General features: G+C 34.0%; 1 protein-coding gene across 1 annotated transcript in view; it reads left to right on the top strand.

The window, feature by feature from the left end:
- Vha44 (V-type proton ATPase subunit Vha44) overlaps positions 1–15,913 on the top strand; it is a 59,861-nt gene that overhangs the window by 6,478 nt on the left and 37,470 nt on the right. The window contains exon 3 of the mRNA XM_072522724.1: positions 2,448–2,601. Within this exon, the coding sequence (XP_072378825.1) occupies positions 2,448–2,601 (154 nt within the window). The remainder of the gene's footprint in view (positions 1–2,447; positions 2,602–15,913) is intronic.

Genomic DNA, 15,913 nt, shown 5'->3' with positions numbered 1-15,913 from the left:
ATATTTTTTTTAATCTGTCCTTATAAATTGTACTTGTAACATCCCATAATTTATGTTTACATTGCTACAAATTAATTAATTGTTCCACATCAGCTTACAACTACTTACTCTTTGTTATCACCCATCTTGTATCACAATACGACTGTCAAAAGTAGAGTAGCATCCAACTGTTTGCAATGTCTGACAGTTTTAATTTTGAACTAACAAGTGTTTACATCTATAGCTATAGATGTGTCAACAAAAGTCACCGATAATTGACATATATATCGCTGATATAAATTGTTCACTGTTTGCATTAGTGAAAATTTATGTGTGACACAAATTTCATAGAATACTTTGTCAGATATAAATCTATCTCAACACGATGTCAAAATTTTTAAATTTCACAATGAAAGCTGGAAAAACGAAAACTGTCACAATATTTCCAACTTGTGCTATCCAACTTGGACAAAAAGTTTTTAAATGTATTTAGGATTTTAAAAGTTTTTTCCTTCCATGAATTAAACTTAAATTTGACAGCAGCAATGATTTTACATTTTCTCCTAGTCATCAAAATCAGGATATTACTTGCATTTATCATCAACAAATGCAATTACGCATTAATGCATACATTTTGAATTTTTCTGTCTCAAATTTTATAAAATCATTGATGAAAACTGATATGCAATGAATGTTTAAATATGTCATATTTATAGAAGTGTATTAAAGTAAGAGTAAAAATGTATTTTCTGTGTAAACTTTCCTTGAGAATCTGGAATAGGTATCCAAATTTTCAAAATATAAGAGTTTTCCTATTTACCAGAAGAAAATTTCCAAAACGTTATTTTCACAACTTTTTCGTGAACTTTCTTTTCTGCAGTTGGGAATTTTTTTATACTAATTGTACGAAACAACTTTGATAGAATATTAGAAATATAAGCAAAGGTTAAAAAGTATTGGTCTGTAACATCGATTTTTCGTTATATATTTTTTCCTGAATTTTCTATAACATATTCAGAGGAGCATATTTAAATTCTGCTTATAAGCAAGCTCTCGTAGATATTTCTACAAAAACTTAAAAGACGATTGACTACAACCAACATAAAAAAAATCCGGACCGGATTATAAAGGAAAATTTTGTATTGCAAATGCAATTTTATTTTGCATCTAAATTCAAATATCACAATTTTTCTTACACATTCCAAAGCAATGTTTTATAAAAACAAAGTCAACATATTTAATATTCACTAAAATATTTTAGTGTTCAGTGGAGTTCTTTCAGTTGGCAGATTTAGCTGAAAAGTTTTTTGATGATAAAAAATAAGCATCTTTTTGAAGCTATTTTCTTGGCATGTTAATTTGTATTTTGAGAATGATTTCCGAAGTCATCTTCTTCTTCCTTCTTGTATGTAGACTTTAAAGCCCGTTTCTTCTTCAACATTAGCCTCCAAATTTTTTAAATTATCGCACCATCTTTTTCTTGGTCTGCCAATACTCTTCGTCCATTTGGTGATTTATCTCGTGCTATTCGTACTATCCTATCCTCTGCCATTCTACTAGTGTGTTCGTTCCACTCCTCTCCTCCTTCTCTCCCTTTCCAACAGACTTTTACCTGATATCCGTCGAAGTATTTTTATCTCTGTTGTTTCTAGTGTTTCTAGAAGTCGTCTCGTTCTAGATGTGTCAGGTCTTGTCTCCGCTGTGTATGTTAATATAGGTCTAATTGCTGCGTTATAGATTCTTGTTTTTGTGTCTAGTCTTAGGTGTTTGTTCTTCCAGATTGTGTCATTAAGAGATCCCGCCGCTTTACTTGCTTTTAAGCTTTGTTGTCGTACTTCTTCTTCAACATCTCCGTAACTAGTTATATCTATTCCCAGATATCTAAACCTTGCTTCCTGCTTTATTATTTTCCCATCAATTTCGATTTTACATCGTATAGGGTATTTAGATGTTGTCATACATTTGGTTTTTTCTGTTGATATTATCATATTTTATTTCTTGGCTCTTGTATTGAAGATGTGTTGGATGTGTTTGGAGCTCGTCTTCTGTCTCGGCGATTAATGCGGCGTCGCGTCGTCTACATAACATAATACTTGGATTTCTTTTTTCCCCATTCTGTAACCATGACCTTTACATACTGCTTGTATTATTTCGTCCATTATTATATTAAAGAGAAGTGGGCTTAACGAGTCACCCTGTCTCACTCCGCTTTGTACTGGTATACACTGTTTCGAAGTGAAAGTCGGAAAGTAAAAATAAACTTATTTTAAAGTAAAATTGTGACTTTATTCCTAGTAAAAATAGTGATGAATAAGTGTAAACAATTTCAGAAAAATCTAGAAGCTTCATGTTCTTGACTTTAGTTACTTGGTGTGGAATCCCTCACATCACAGTTTCACATTTTAAGTCAATATTTTTAGATTATTATTTAAACAAACTACTTTTATTTTTGTCGATATATATTATAGGTTGGTACTCTGGATCAGTTGGTAGGACTTTCTGACGATCTGGGCAAGCTTGATGGGTTCGTGGAGCAGGTTACCAGAAAGGTAGCTCAGTACCTTGGAGACGTACTTGAAGAACAGAGGGACAAGTGGCAAGAAAACCTGATGGCCAATAACAGTATGTTTTTTAATAGTAGCTACTAGTTTTCTTAGAGAAACAATGATTGACACAAAATTAAAATCAGCATGACTTTGTATTTTATTTGAATTGGATTTTTTGAAAAAATTGGTCTTAATGTTTTTAACATTTTATTAAGAAATTAATCAGTAAAAGTATTGATTCTTCTGCTATTTTAAAGTAGAAATATGGCTTATTAATATTTAATATTAAAATTACTTTTGCTTTCATTTCTTAGAGTGCATTTTCCAGGTTATATAGTATTGATTTGGTACATTATTAATGTTCTTTAATTAATAATACAAAGAGAATTAATAAATGTGAGAAACTGCCAGTGGCTAGACTAGAGCTTGATACCAAATGAAGTAAATAAATATTTCCCTTTACGCTGTGCAAAATAATAATTTTAATGAATAAAAAAATTGTCGTGTAATCTTTTCACTTCATTCTTAATTAGTGGTTTAAATTCTTCATATGTGGAAATGATTGAGTTATTTGTAATATATCCTTGGAGTAATTTAGAAGTCAACATTTTTTTTGCCACAATAATATTGTATAAGATGTGTGGCTATTACATAACGAGATTTACGTTTCCACAATAAAAGCGCGTATACACCAAAGCTAACAACCGATAACTATTTAACGTAAAGCCTTCTCTTTAATGAAGTAACCATCGCTTCTGTAAATAAAGTCTTATGTTTTCATAATAATTGTTTTTTAGTTTAGACGGAAAATGGTAGATTCGACAATAGAGCAACAATTGTTATTAAATTTTATATGAAAATTCTGAAACTTATAGTGTATTGAATGAAGTGTATGGCAATTAATGTTTATCTCGAGCACATTTTTTAAAGTAACTTAAGCGTTTTCAAGATAGCCGCAAAGAGGTTGAAAATGATTCACGTCCGGGTAACCCTTACACATTAAGAACGGATATGTCAGTATCGAAAAAATCAGTAATCTGGTTCGATCTGACTGTTGTACAGAGTGGTATTTTCATAAAAAGCTGGTCAAAATGAGAATTTTAAAAACTAGCATTTCGGACCGATTCTCGTCCCCAAAGCTGGTAGTTATATGTGACGTCATCTGGCAATATCCCCTCCCCAAATATCCCAAGTTTGACAACTGTCACTTTGAAACACCTTTTGGCTGCGTTAGTTTTGAGATTTTACAACACTTTTTTGTACCGAGGAAAGTAAGTGCTGAATATTGAACCATTTTTTAAAACATTATCCTTTTAGTCTTCAATCAAAATTAATCCAACTTTTTCTATATATATATATATATATATATCCCGGTATTTAGCTTCCGGTAGGGATCTATGGAGGAGTATCACCAAGCCGCAAGCCCTTATCTCTTGCCGTACTGCTCCACCATAGGCCGATCTGATACCAGCATATTCTAGACTAAGCCGCAGATTCATTTAGAATTTTAAACTGCTGCGTTAGTCTTTTTGTTTTCTGTACACCGAGCTGGGGATTGAACTGACATCTCTCGCAGTGAAGCGAAGGAGAAGCCAGCCGCCCAGCCCGCTTGGCTATCCGATCGACCAACTTTTTCTATAATTTTCAATATAAACGTAACCAAATATACAAAAATATTTGAAAAAAATAGCTCTTACGTTTTTTGACCTTTACTTTGAATCTGAAATACCTTGAACCTTCTAACACTTCCGTTGATACCGGCAGTAACCATTATCTTGGTTAATTTTAACGTTCTTCAATTGTTTTTTTATTTTTCTTTGAAATCATTTTTTGCATTTATATTATTCCTCTTAACATAAAGAAAACCAAATTTATGACAATTAGTAAAAAACCAATACTAAACGCTCATATTACAATCAACCAACAGAATATCGAAAGAGTCGAGCAATATACATATCTAGGCACCAATTTAAATAGCCAATGGGACCACTCAACAGAAATTAAACAGCGAATAATAAAAGCAAAAGCAGCATTCGTTAGAATGAGAACCATTTTCAACAGTCGAGACATATCATTAAAAACAAAATGCCGTCTATTGAACTGCTACATATTCACAGTTCTGCTCTACGGAATGGAAGCATGGACACTGACTGTTGCATCTATGAATCGGCTCGAAGCTTTCGAAATGTGGTGTTATAGGCGCATCTTACGTATATCCAGAGTTACTAATGTGGAGGTCCTGCGTAGAATGGGGACAGAATGTGAAATTCTCTTCTTCTTCTTCTTCAGCCTTCATTCATCCATTGTTGGACATAGGCCTCCTCCAATTGTTTCCACGCTTCCCTATCTTTTGCAATTCTCATCCATTGCTTTCCAGCTACAGCTGTTATATCGTCTATCCATCTCTTTTTGGGTCTTCCCACGCTTCTTTTTGTTTCTCGAGGTCTCCAGAATGTCACTTTATGAGACCATCTGTTGGTGTCTTGTCTTGCTACATGTGCCATCTTGCTACATTGCCATCTCAATGTCGCTATTTTTTCCATGATGTCGGTTACTTTAGTTCTTCGACGTATTTCGGTGTTAGGAATTTTGTCTCTGAGGCTTATATTTAACATGGCCCTCTCCATGGCCCGTTGAGTTACTCTTAAGTGTTCTGCCATTTTTCTTGTTATTGCCATAGTTTCCAATCCATAAGTTGCAACTGGTAGTATACAAGTGTCATAGGTTTTTCGTTTTAAGTGTATTGGGATTTTTCTGTCTTTTAAGATGCAGCTCAACTTCCCAAAAGCAGCCCATGATAATTGTGTCCTTTTAATTTCTAGGGTTTGATTTTCCTTTTCTTTTTTAATTGCATGTCCTAGATATATATATTGTTCTACCTTTTCTACATTGATGTTATCTATCGTGATGTTTTCTAGGCTGTTGCTTAATATCTTTGTTTTGTCGAGATTCATTTTTAATCCTATTTGATTCGATTTGTGATTTAAATCTTGTAGCATTGATTTTAGTTCATGGATATCTGTGCTTATTAGTACTATGTCGTCTGCGAAACGCAAATGGTTAAGATATACTCCATCTATTTTTAATCCCTTTTCGACCCAATTTAGTTTTTTGAAGACATTTTCTAATGCCAAAGTAAATAACTTGGGTGAGATGGTGTCACCCTGTCTCATGCCTTTGCCAAGGTCTATTTTCATAGTTTCCAGATCATCATCTATTTTTACGTGAAAAGTAGCATCATCGTATATATTCTTAAGGAGGGCAGCATATCTTGAATCTACTCTGGCGTCGTCCAATGCCGTTAAGAAAGCCCATTTCTCGATACTGTCGAATGCTTTGTGATAATCGACAAATGCCAGATGTAGTGGTATGTTGTACTCTATTGTTTTTTCAATAACTGTCCGGATTGTTTTCAAGTGATCGATAGTGCTAAAACCCTTACGAAAGCCTGCTTGCTCCACCGGTTGGTATGCATCTAGCTTAGCTGTCAATCTATTTGTTATTATTCGGGTTAGTAGTTTGTAAAGGTGTGACAACAAGCTTATTGGTCGGTAGTTTTCTATATTTGCGGCGTCTCCTTTTTTATGGAGTAGAATGACTTCCGCATTTTTCCATGCTTTTGGTATTTGTCCTTCCAATAGGCATTTATTCAGTAATGCTCTCATTGCCTCTTCTAATGCAGTGCCTCCCATTTTTAGCATCTCTGAAGTAATTTTATCTTCTCCTGGTGTTTTCCCATTTTTCATTTGTTTTAGGGCGGCTTAATTTCTGATGTTATTATTTCAGGGAGATCCTCTGAGCCCACATTTAAGATATGTTTTGTTGGTATACCGGGGTTCGGAATAGTAGAAGTATACAGCTTCTCGTAAAATTTTCGGATTTCTCTAACGATCTCTTCCTTATGCGAGCACAATGTTCCACGGTCGTCTTTTATCTTTATGATTTTATTCCTGCCAGCGGATTTACATGTTCTTAGTACTTTCATGTTCTTATTGTTCTCTATGGTTTCAAGAATCTGGTTTGTTCTATAAGCTCTGAGGTCTATTCGAATATTTTTCTTAACGCTTCTGTTGAGCGCTTTATAGTCCGGGTTATCTCTGTTCGTTCTTCTTCTTTTCTCTATCTGTTCTAGAGTCTCGGGTTTTAGTTTAGCTTCTTTTTGTTTTCTTATTCTGCAAAAAAGTTTCTTAGTGACTGTTTGTATGTCTTTAGTTATTTTCTCAGCTAGTTCATCTATATTCTTGTGCTCAAAGGTATTTGCTACTAGTTTCCGTGCTAATTCCTCTTGATATTTCTCTTTATTACTGGCTAGGATGTCTGCCGTCGGTAAAGGGTTTGTTGTTAATAGTTTTCGTCTTTCTCTCTTTACGTTAATATGTATATCGGCACGAACTAGTCTATGGTCACTGCCAGTATTAAATTTATTCAGCACCTCGATGTTTTTACATATTGATCTATCACTGGAAAGGATAAAATCTATTTCATTCTTAACCTGGCCGTTCGGGCTACGCCATGTCCACTTTCTTTGTATTTGTTTTTTATAGAACGTGTTCAGGCAAAACATTTTTTCGGTTCTTATGAAATTTGCTAATGTCTCTCCTCTGGTGTTTCTGTTGCCTAGACCGAAGTTTCCTATGTAGTCTGAGTCGCTTGGTATTCGCTGCCCTATTTTTGCATTAAAATCTCCGGTGATGATAACATAATGTGTTTTTTCTAGGTCTTTAGCTCGCGTTATATCTTCGTAGAGTTGTTCTATTGACTCGTCATCCGCAGTGGTAGTTGGAGCATAGCAGTGTATTATTTGTAAGCTAAATCGTTTATTCAGTTCTAATACAAGATATATCACTCTTTCCGACACTGCTGAGTATTTTACAATCTGGTGTTCTATTCTTCGGTTGACCATGAAAGCCACTCCTCCTTGACCGTGGTTCTCTTCTGAATTATATTGGTATAAAGTGTGCCCAGATTTTAGGGTGGTCTTTTTCTCTCCTTGAAGTCTCGTTTCACATAAGCTTACAATATCCCATTTAATAGCCCCTAGTTCCTGCTCTAATTCCTCTAGATGGTCGTTCGTTCTCATGGTTCTAATGTTGTATGTAGCAAATTTAAATTTTTGAGAATTAATTTGTTTATTATTGTCATGTATTTTCGATCTTCTGCCTCCCCCAGAATCCGTGAGGCAGTCCATATTGGAGTGGGATTCTGAGTTATAAACTCTACCCACCTGGGGTATTTTATTTTTGAATCTCGATGTATACATGGATATATTGAAGGGAAAATGGCAATTAAAACGCCACGCTTGCCGAGCGGGTTGGCGAGTTGACAAGGATGTAGGTGAGGATGAATTGGGAAAGATAGGAAAGGGTATAAGGACCCGACTCCCTCGAATGAGATGGAGGGATGTCAGGGGCTAGCATGGAGCAGGGTCACCAAGCCCTGTAGTAGCCTATCCTCTACCGGGATCGTAAAGGAGTGCCACCCGCTACCCCGTGAAATTCTCATGACCGTCAAAACTAAAAAGTTAGGACATGTAATGAGAAATCAAGAACGTTACGGCCTTCTCCAGCTGATTCTCCAAGGGAAAGTAAATGGTAAGAGAGGACCGGGAAGAAGACGCATTTCCTGGCTTCAAAATTTACGAAAGTGGTATAACACGACTACCACTGAACTGTTCCGCGCTGCAATAAATAAAGTAAAGATAGCCGTGATGATCGCCAACATGCGGAACGGATAGGCACTTTAAGAAGAAGAAGATTATTCCTTGAATGCGCATTAATTCCCATATTTATTATTAAATGGATGATATTTACATAGGTATATATTATATTCAAATTTTATACTTGAAAATCAATAAATATCTACCTGTAATATTAATTAATTATATTATTGAAGTAGGTAAGTTTTATTACTGAAATCATGCGGAAGAGGTAGATACAAAAAGTGTAGTAAAAGCTCAAAACTAAACGCAGCCCAAACGTGTTACAAAGTGACAGCTTTCAAATTTGTTTGATTAGGTTATTTGGGGAGGAGAAGAGGAGATAGTGCCACATAACGTCACATATAACTACCTGCTTTAGGTACAAGAATCGCTAGTTTTTGAAATTTTGGTTTTAGCCAGCTTTTAATGTAAAACCACTCCGTGCGTCGGTTAAGTATTTGTGTAATTGATTAAACTGTGGGAATTGTTGGGTAATGTATATAGCAACATTTATATAACATTATAACAGTCTAAACAAGATAAAATGGTGCCGAAAAGTGTCACGTTTGAATAAAAATAAGATTTAAAAATGTGGCACTTTAAATACTATCGAAATTGGTCCAAACTTTAAAAAAGGATAACATAATGTTATTGTTTTATACATCATTGTTTTTTTTACTTACGATCAAGAAACACAGTGCCAATTCACCTACTGGAAAATACCATGTTCCTAGAGAGCCAGTTCAAGAAGTTTGAATGAGAAAATCAAAATTCAAAGTATGATTATTTTTTCGATATTCTTGAGTTTATATACTTCAACTAGGTTTCAGAAAGTCAAACTGTTAATTAAGATTACTCTTCACAGTTTTGCTGAAGCGTTGTGTTCTCCATCAATATAATGCATCGGCGCATTCTGCATTTATTTCAAGAAGTTTCCAGGCAAGTACATGATTTAAGAGTTGGATAATCCATCTTATTCTCCGAATCTTGCACTGTGAGACTTCTATTTATTTTTTAAAGTGAAATTTATATCAAGATGAACAAGATTTAAGTCTATTGAAGCTGTGAAAGCGAAAAGAGAGAGGGGAATTTAGGCTGAAGGTAATAATAAATAAACAAGTATGGAATCCAAATAAAATATTTTACAGCATCAGTCTCGTTATTTATTAGCCACATCTCGTAGATAAATACTTCCTTATTATTTCTGCTTTCTTGTTAGGCTTACGCGTTTTCAATATTTTGTAGACGCTTTCGTAAACTTCTTAAAGGGAACACCTCGACGTCTTCTAGAGCAAGAGTTCGGTTCAGCTGACCTATTCAGTCGCTGTAGGAGGACTGTCATCCTGTGGAGTAGATTAGACGGCACCATGTGTATCCATTGTGTTGCTGGCGTATCTTTGAAGCGCAAACTATCACCAGATGTGAAGGCAGTGTGCTTACAGCTTACACTTTGATCTATCGTCTATTTGTGACACACAATTTATCGTAACATCTCGTAGTTGCTCGTAAGTGAGAGTGTATTTCTAGACCCAGCTACGAGATAAATGAATACATGGATATCTTTTTGATAAGTGGAATTGCCAGCAACAAATAAATATCTAGATAAGTAAAAAAAGTCAAAAAGGCCATAAAATATCAAATAAATCAAATATCAAAAACCTAAATAAAATAGCAGATTCCAAGTGGGTGTCTGGAAAATATAAAACCAAACATAGGAGTCTTTAAATTACGAGCAGAACTGGCTTCTGGCTGAAAATGCACCATCTTTTATCCCCCACAATACATTGTTCTCTCGGATTTCCCAATGGACCGGGTCGGGAGGTGTGATCGAAGCGCTGATTGGTCAGTGACAATTTGTACCAAACCTACGATTTACCAAGCTTAAAGACTGTATGCCCTCCTGTCCTGAGATCTGTAATTTTGATAACCTTTGACTTGTTTACCCAAAGTCAATAGGATTTTTTCTTTGACCAATAGCTACCAATGTATGAGCTTATTCAATTGAAACCCATCTTTGACTAGGTTAGCCTCGGAAACCATTGTAATCACTCAACTAATGTTCTGCAATATTAGTTATGTTTGTAAATGTCACGCTGATCAATTCTTACAAGTTGTATTTGACTGATTTTAAAAGTATTATGACTTAAAAATGGCGTTTGTTGTCAATCCGTTCAAATACGATCAGTGTGCTGTAACAAACATTTTTATCGACGATGAAGGACCCTTGCTCATAGAGTTTACAGAACCTAGAGTGTATATCAATGCAAACCTGTGTAATGAAACTGTGAACAAGCTCCACCAAGCAATATGACAAAAACGTTCAGAATAGCTCTCATGTGATGTGATTCTTCTGCACGACAATACTCGACCTCATATTGCGAAAGTAGGGAAAGAAAATCTACAACGAAAGAAATGGAAAATATTACTTTTGTGCCACTGAAAAAGGCGTTAAAGGGTAATCGTTTTCAGTTTGACGAAGAACTACAAAGTGCAGTAAAAGAATTCTTCGAGTCACAGCCACAAGAATTCTTTAAGCAGAGTTTACATCAGTTGCTAAAACAATGGGATATGTTCTTTAATTTTAGTGGTAATTATTTGTCGATTAAGTATTTGCCAATAATTTTTTTCTGAACCAAACAAGGATTTCAATTGAACAAACCTCATAAGTTTCAAGACTCTAGAATTTTCCTTCAATAGTGATCGTACAAATGTACACACGATTTCATGTATGGCATATCAGGTCCTTAATAATATAAATTGATTTGGCGTTTGTTGATGTTGTCATGGCAATGAGAAGGTAAATAAAAGGAAAACCAGATGTAAACTCATATTCCAATAGATCTACCGGCAAACAATGATTTTTAAATAGGATTTTTTATGCTCTAATGTAACTTCTATTTCTTATAATATTTGAGTTGATGTAGCATTTAGAATTTACTGCCGTTCTCGTCAAAAAGTAATATAGCAGCAAATAATTCTACAAAATGTAAACATTCAAATCCAAGATAGCCAACGAAAAGGCTAAAAGGCTTACTGTAAACAAGGAAAATATGTTTGTGTTTATTTTTATGTAAATTCATCTCAAACAAAGTAAGAGTTAAGAAATTTAGTCATAATATAGCAGCAAAAGTTGAGGAAGAGGAATTAATGTACTCTAAGAAACAGAAATGCAAAACATTTAAAAAATAATCTTTATTTTATTTCATAAAAAGGTTTAGAGATTTATTAAATTATAGTTGAGTTTTTGAGAAAAATATTAGATAATACTAACATTCCTAGTTGTTTTTCGTGATATTTCCCATCTTTTTTTATATAATTTAATTCAAATTTCACAATTTTGGAAATAATATTTTTTTTTAATTGTTACAAAAGTGATATTAATTTTTCCGAAACTCAACAATTTCTTTTTCTTTGCGACTTTATAACAACATAAATATTTGACCGTTATATTGTTCTAAAGTCAAAATTGTGCCTCGTCTTTGGTAAGTTTTAATGAAAAATAAAAACTTGGTAATAAAATAATTTAGCAAGTTCTTTCAATTAAGTTAAATGCTGTATCTTTGTAGAGAGTTTAAGAAAGTTTTTAAAGTTTCAAATTGCTAATTGCAGGGTTCAAAAGTCTAAAAAAAAAGGACTTAGTCAGTTTTGCACCACAAAGTAATTAATATTCTCCCAGTATATTTTACTTTACTGCCTCAAAATTAAGTGAGATCATTTTATCCGATTTTGTTGAATGATTTAGTATTTCTAAAATATCTCATTCTCTAAAAATACGAAATTCACATTTTTCTAATTGTCTCTTATATTTTATCTTCGGTGATATTAGTACACTCATAATAAATACGTAATAAAATTGTTATTGTAATTAATATGTATTAATTTAACCATATTAATGAAAAAAAAAAATTCAAAAATATTCATTAATTTGGGGGTTGATTGATTAACGTGGCGTAAGTTACCCTTCTTTGTCATTTGTCAAGTTGGTGCTATTTGCGGTTTCAGTTATTTGTGAAGTATAAACATTTACAAAGATACGACATTTTACTTGTTTAAAGAATAGTGCTTTATTTAGAATTTATGATATATAATTATTCAATAACAATTTAATAAAATCTTCTTGTCAATAAATAAAAAAATGTTTTTTTATGTTAAAAATTGACCATTGAATTTATGAGAAAACAAATGGAACATTTTTCTGGAAAATTTTTCATAAAACAAACAGAAAAGAACAATAATTTAAAGAAATGTTTAAAAGAAATTCAAAATCGTTAAAAATATTGACTGAATTCAATGACTTTTTTCAACTTATTTAAAATAACGATTTTTTTAACGATAATTTAAACTAGTTTGATTTTGAAAGGTTTAAACCATTGTTATATTTTGTCCTTTATTTAATTTCTTCAACTTTTCTTTTTGTTCCTATATTATTCCTTCAGAATTTTGTATGTTTCTTCATCTTCTCTTTCGTTTTATAAAGAATTTATTTTATTCCTATTACTAAACGTATACGTCCTTCTGTCTCTACTATTTAATTTTTTCTATAACACAAGATGAAAATGTAACCTGATTCGTTTTTAAAATCTGCCATAGCCGTTTTTCTAGTTCCATCACATTATTGAAACTAGCAAAATGAAATCTTTAAGATCTGCTAGAAAATAAGATTTTTTGTCACACCACGTATAAATTATACAATCAGATGGGAAATTTTGGGAGCATATATTTAACCAGCTTGAAAATTCATTTGGGTCCAAATTGAAATAAAATAAAAATTAAGAAAAACCAAATTATCTGCATTTATAAATATTGCGCTTATGGATTTATTTCGATTTTGAAGTTTGATTTATAGTACCGTATATATTATAACGATAACAGGTGATACATTAAATTTATATAATTAAGAGATTAGTTAAGAATATAAAAACGGTAACTATCTATATATTTTGTTTGATATGTTTGCAAATGAATGCCTTGTTTTTAGTTGTAGTCCATTCCTGGAAAAGTTTTTGGGTTTAATGTTTAATTACAATCACAGTGAGTATCACTGTGTCATGTCAGTCATATTTTGGATCTTTGTTCAATTATTTTGAAACCTACTTGGACGATATAGCACTCAACAGCTTTGAAAAATTTTCGATGATTTTGATGATTTCTATGTTTGATTAGATCGAAACAAAAATTAAAAGAAAAGTTTTGTGTAGACTGGGCCTCTCCGTGCGAGGATTAGTTCAGCCAAAACTGTAACGGGTGTAGAAAAACTGATTACGAAAACGAAATACACTTTTGTTTGAGAAAGCCCAAAAAACCTTATTAGACAAGTTTCTAATATAGTATTATAGTGGAAAAATCTAGTGTAGAGTACCTACTAACAGAAATTTGCTATTTGGATCCATAAACATGATGTGATAATGTGATTTACTCTGTAATCTCCAATAGTAGTTTCCTCTTCGAATCCTATATTCAGGTATTTTGTTCACTTTTGTTTGTAATGTTTATCTTCTTTTTTTTGTCTTCCTCTTCTTATGATTCCTCAGCTTTTCCCTTTTTAGGGGTCGCTGTTCCTTACTCTTTGTCGCCATTCGTTTCTGTACATCGGGTCTTCTTCACTTAAACCTTTCTCTCTCAAGTCCTCTGCCACACAGTCCTTCCATCTTCTCCCGTTATCCTCTACCACTTCTTCCATCTAACAGCTCTATCCTTCGTCCCATATAGTTTTCATTTCTTCTGACCAAACTTTGTTCTAGAATATTTTTTGAGACTGTAGTTAGGCTTTTCCCTAATCAAGTCGTTCCTGATCCTGTCCTAGTCCTACCCAAAATCCACCGTAACATTTTCATTACAGCTACCCCCATCTTCTTTTCCTGAATCTTCTTTACAGGCCACACTTCACCGCCACACACCAATGCAGGTCTCACCAAACTCTTGTATATCTTTCCTTTCAGCCCTTCTCCAATTTTTCGATCACAGAGTAAACCGATGATTCGCTTTCAGTTAAACCAACCATCTTGTATTCTGTGGGCAATTTCTCGATCTAATGTTAATGCCCCATTTTCCGTTATATAGGAGCCAAGGTATTTCAATTCTCCTGCTCGTCCTAGTTTTTCTCGAAACAATTATTTGTCCCCAACCATTCCTCTTCCTCCCAACCACATTTACTACTTGAGTATAGGGATACTACCTTCCATAAATACTTCGTTTTCGGTCTGCTAACCTTAAGTTCTCTCTCCCTTCTCCAACACTCCAACTTTTCTTTACTCTCCTCCAACATATATTTGCTCTCCTCTACTAACACGATATCATCAGCAAAGAGCATTGACCAAGAAGCCCTCTCCCTTATTTCCTCTGTCAGTACATCGGTAACAAGATTAAACAGGTAGGGACTCAGTGAAGAGCCTTGATGCAAACCGACCGTCACTGAAAAACTTTCGGTCAATCTGACACAGGTTCTTTCTTTGGTGTACACTCCCTCATAAATAATCTTCACGAGCCTTACGTTTTTCTCAGAAATCCATTTTTTTCTCAAACATCTTCATAGCTCTTATACATCTGCATATCTCTAGAAACTGTGTCGTACGCCTTCTCAAGATCTATAAATACCAAATTTAGCTCTCTTTTCTTCTCGCCGTTTTTCTCTATCAACTGTCTCAAAGCAAACAAGGCATCCGTTGTCCTCCTTACTGGCATAAACCCAAACTGTTCTATCGATGTCATCCTATTTAATGCCTCGACAACTTCATCTCTTGCTATACCCGGTATTACATTCTCATTTGGGATCCTGCATCCTCTGTCTCTCCTCTGGTGTTCTTCATTTAGAAACTTTCTAAAGTATTCAGACCATCTTTGCTTTATTTGAACATCGGTTTTTAACACTCTTCTATCCGCACTCTTAATCTGGCGCACGTGGATTAAGTTCTTTGATGATTTGCCCCTTCCTTTAGCAATGCTGTATAACGTTCTCATCCCCTCGGGTGTTTTCAACTATTCATACAGCTGTGCAGACGATCTTTCTTTCCCTCTTTGCTATCTTGTATATATCCTTATCTTCCTCTCTCTTAGACCTGTCATACCACTTTCTCGCCTCTTTCTTCTCTCTAACCTTCTGCTGCACTCCATCGTTCCACCACCAAGCTTTTTTGTCTCTAAGAAGCCCTTTACCAGATGTTTTTCCTAGCACTTCCTCTCCCACTCGCACAACTTTACTCTCGGCTTCCCACCAGTCATTTACCGTACCTTTTTTCTGAAGCTCTTATTTCTAGCATACATTAAAATCTAAAGTAATGTCAATTTGAAATTTACTTATTATCTGATTCAACAGTAACGACAATAAGTAAGGACAAAGAATTCAGCCTGATGCTATCCTACTTTCATATTCACTCATGCTATAGTGTTGTTGTTTTCTTATTAAGCTTCCACCACAGAACCTCTTGAGGATATCAAAGTATTGTATGCCTTCTCTGGATGAATATCCGATATATCCGATAATCCAAACGGATTATCGGATATTTCGGTTTTCTCACTCATACGTCTATCAATCACTCTCCCATCTTTTTATGGTAGTAGTTTTATATTCCCTAGTTTGTGTATTGTTGAAAAACTAATGTTTGTGTACACGCGTACAGGAAATTTTTTTCATCTGGAATTTGTCCCTGTTCTACAATTCTGTCAAACAAACCTGTTAGCCAACTTGTTTCTT

The sequence above is a fragment of the Diabrotica undecimpunctata genome, chromosome 2, assembly GCF_040954645.1.
Source record: "Diabrotica undecimpunctata isolate CICGRU chromosome 2, icDiaUnde3, whole genome shotgun sequence".
Classification (NCBI taxonomy): Eukaryota; Metazoa; Arthropoda; class Insecta; order Coleoptera; family Chrysomelidae; genus Diabrotica; species Diabrotica undecimpunctata.
The sequence above is the reverse complement of the archived record's forward strand: the minus strand, read 5'-3'. Positions and strand labels throughout refer to the sequence as shown.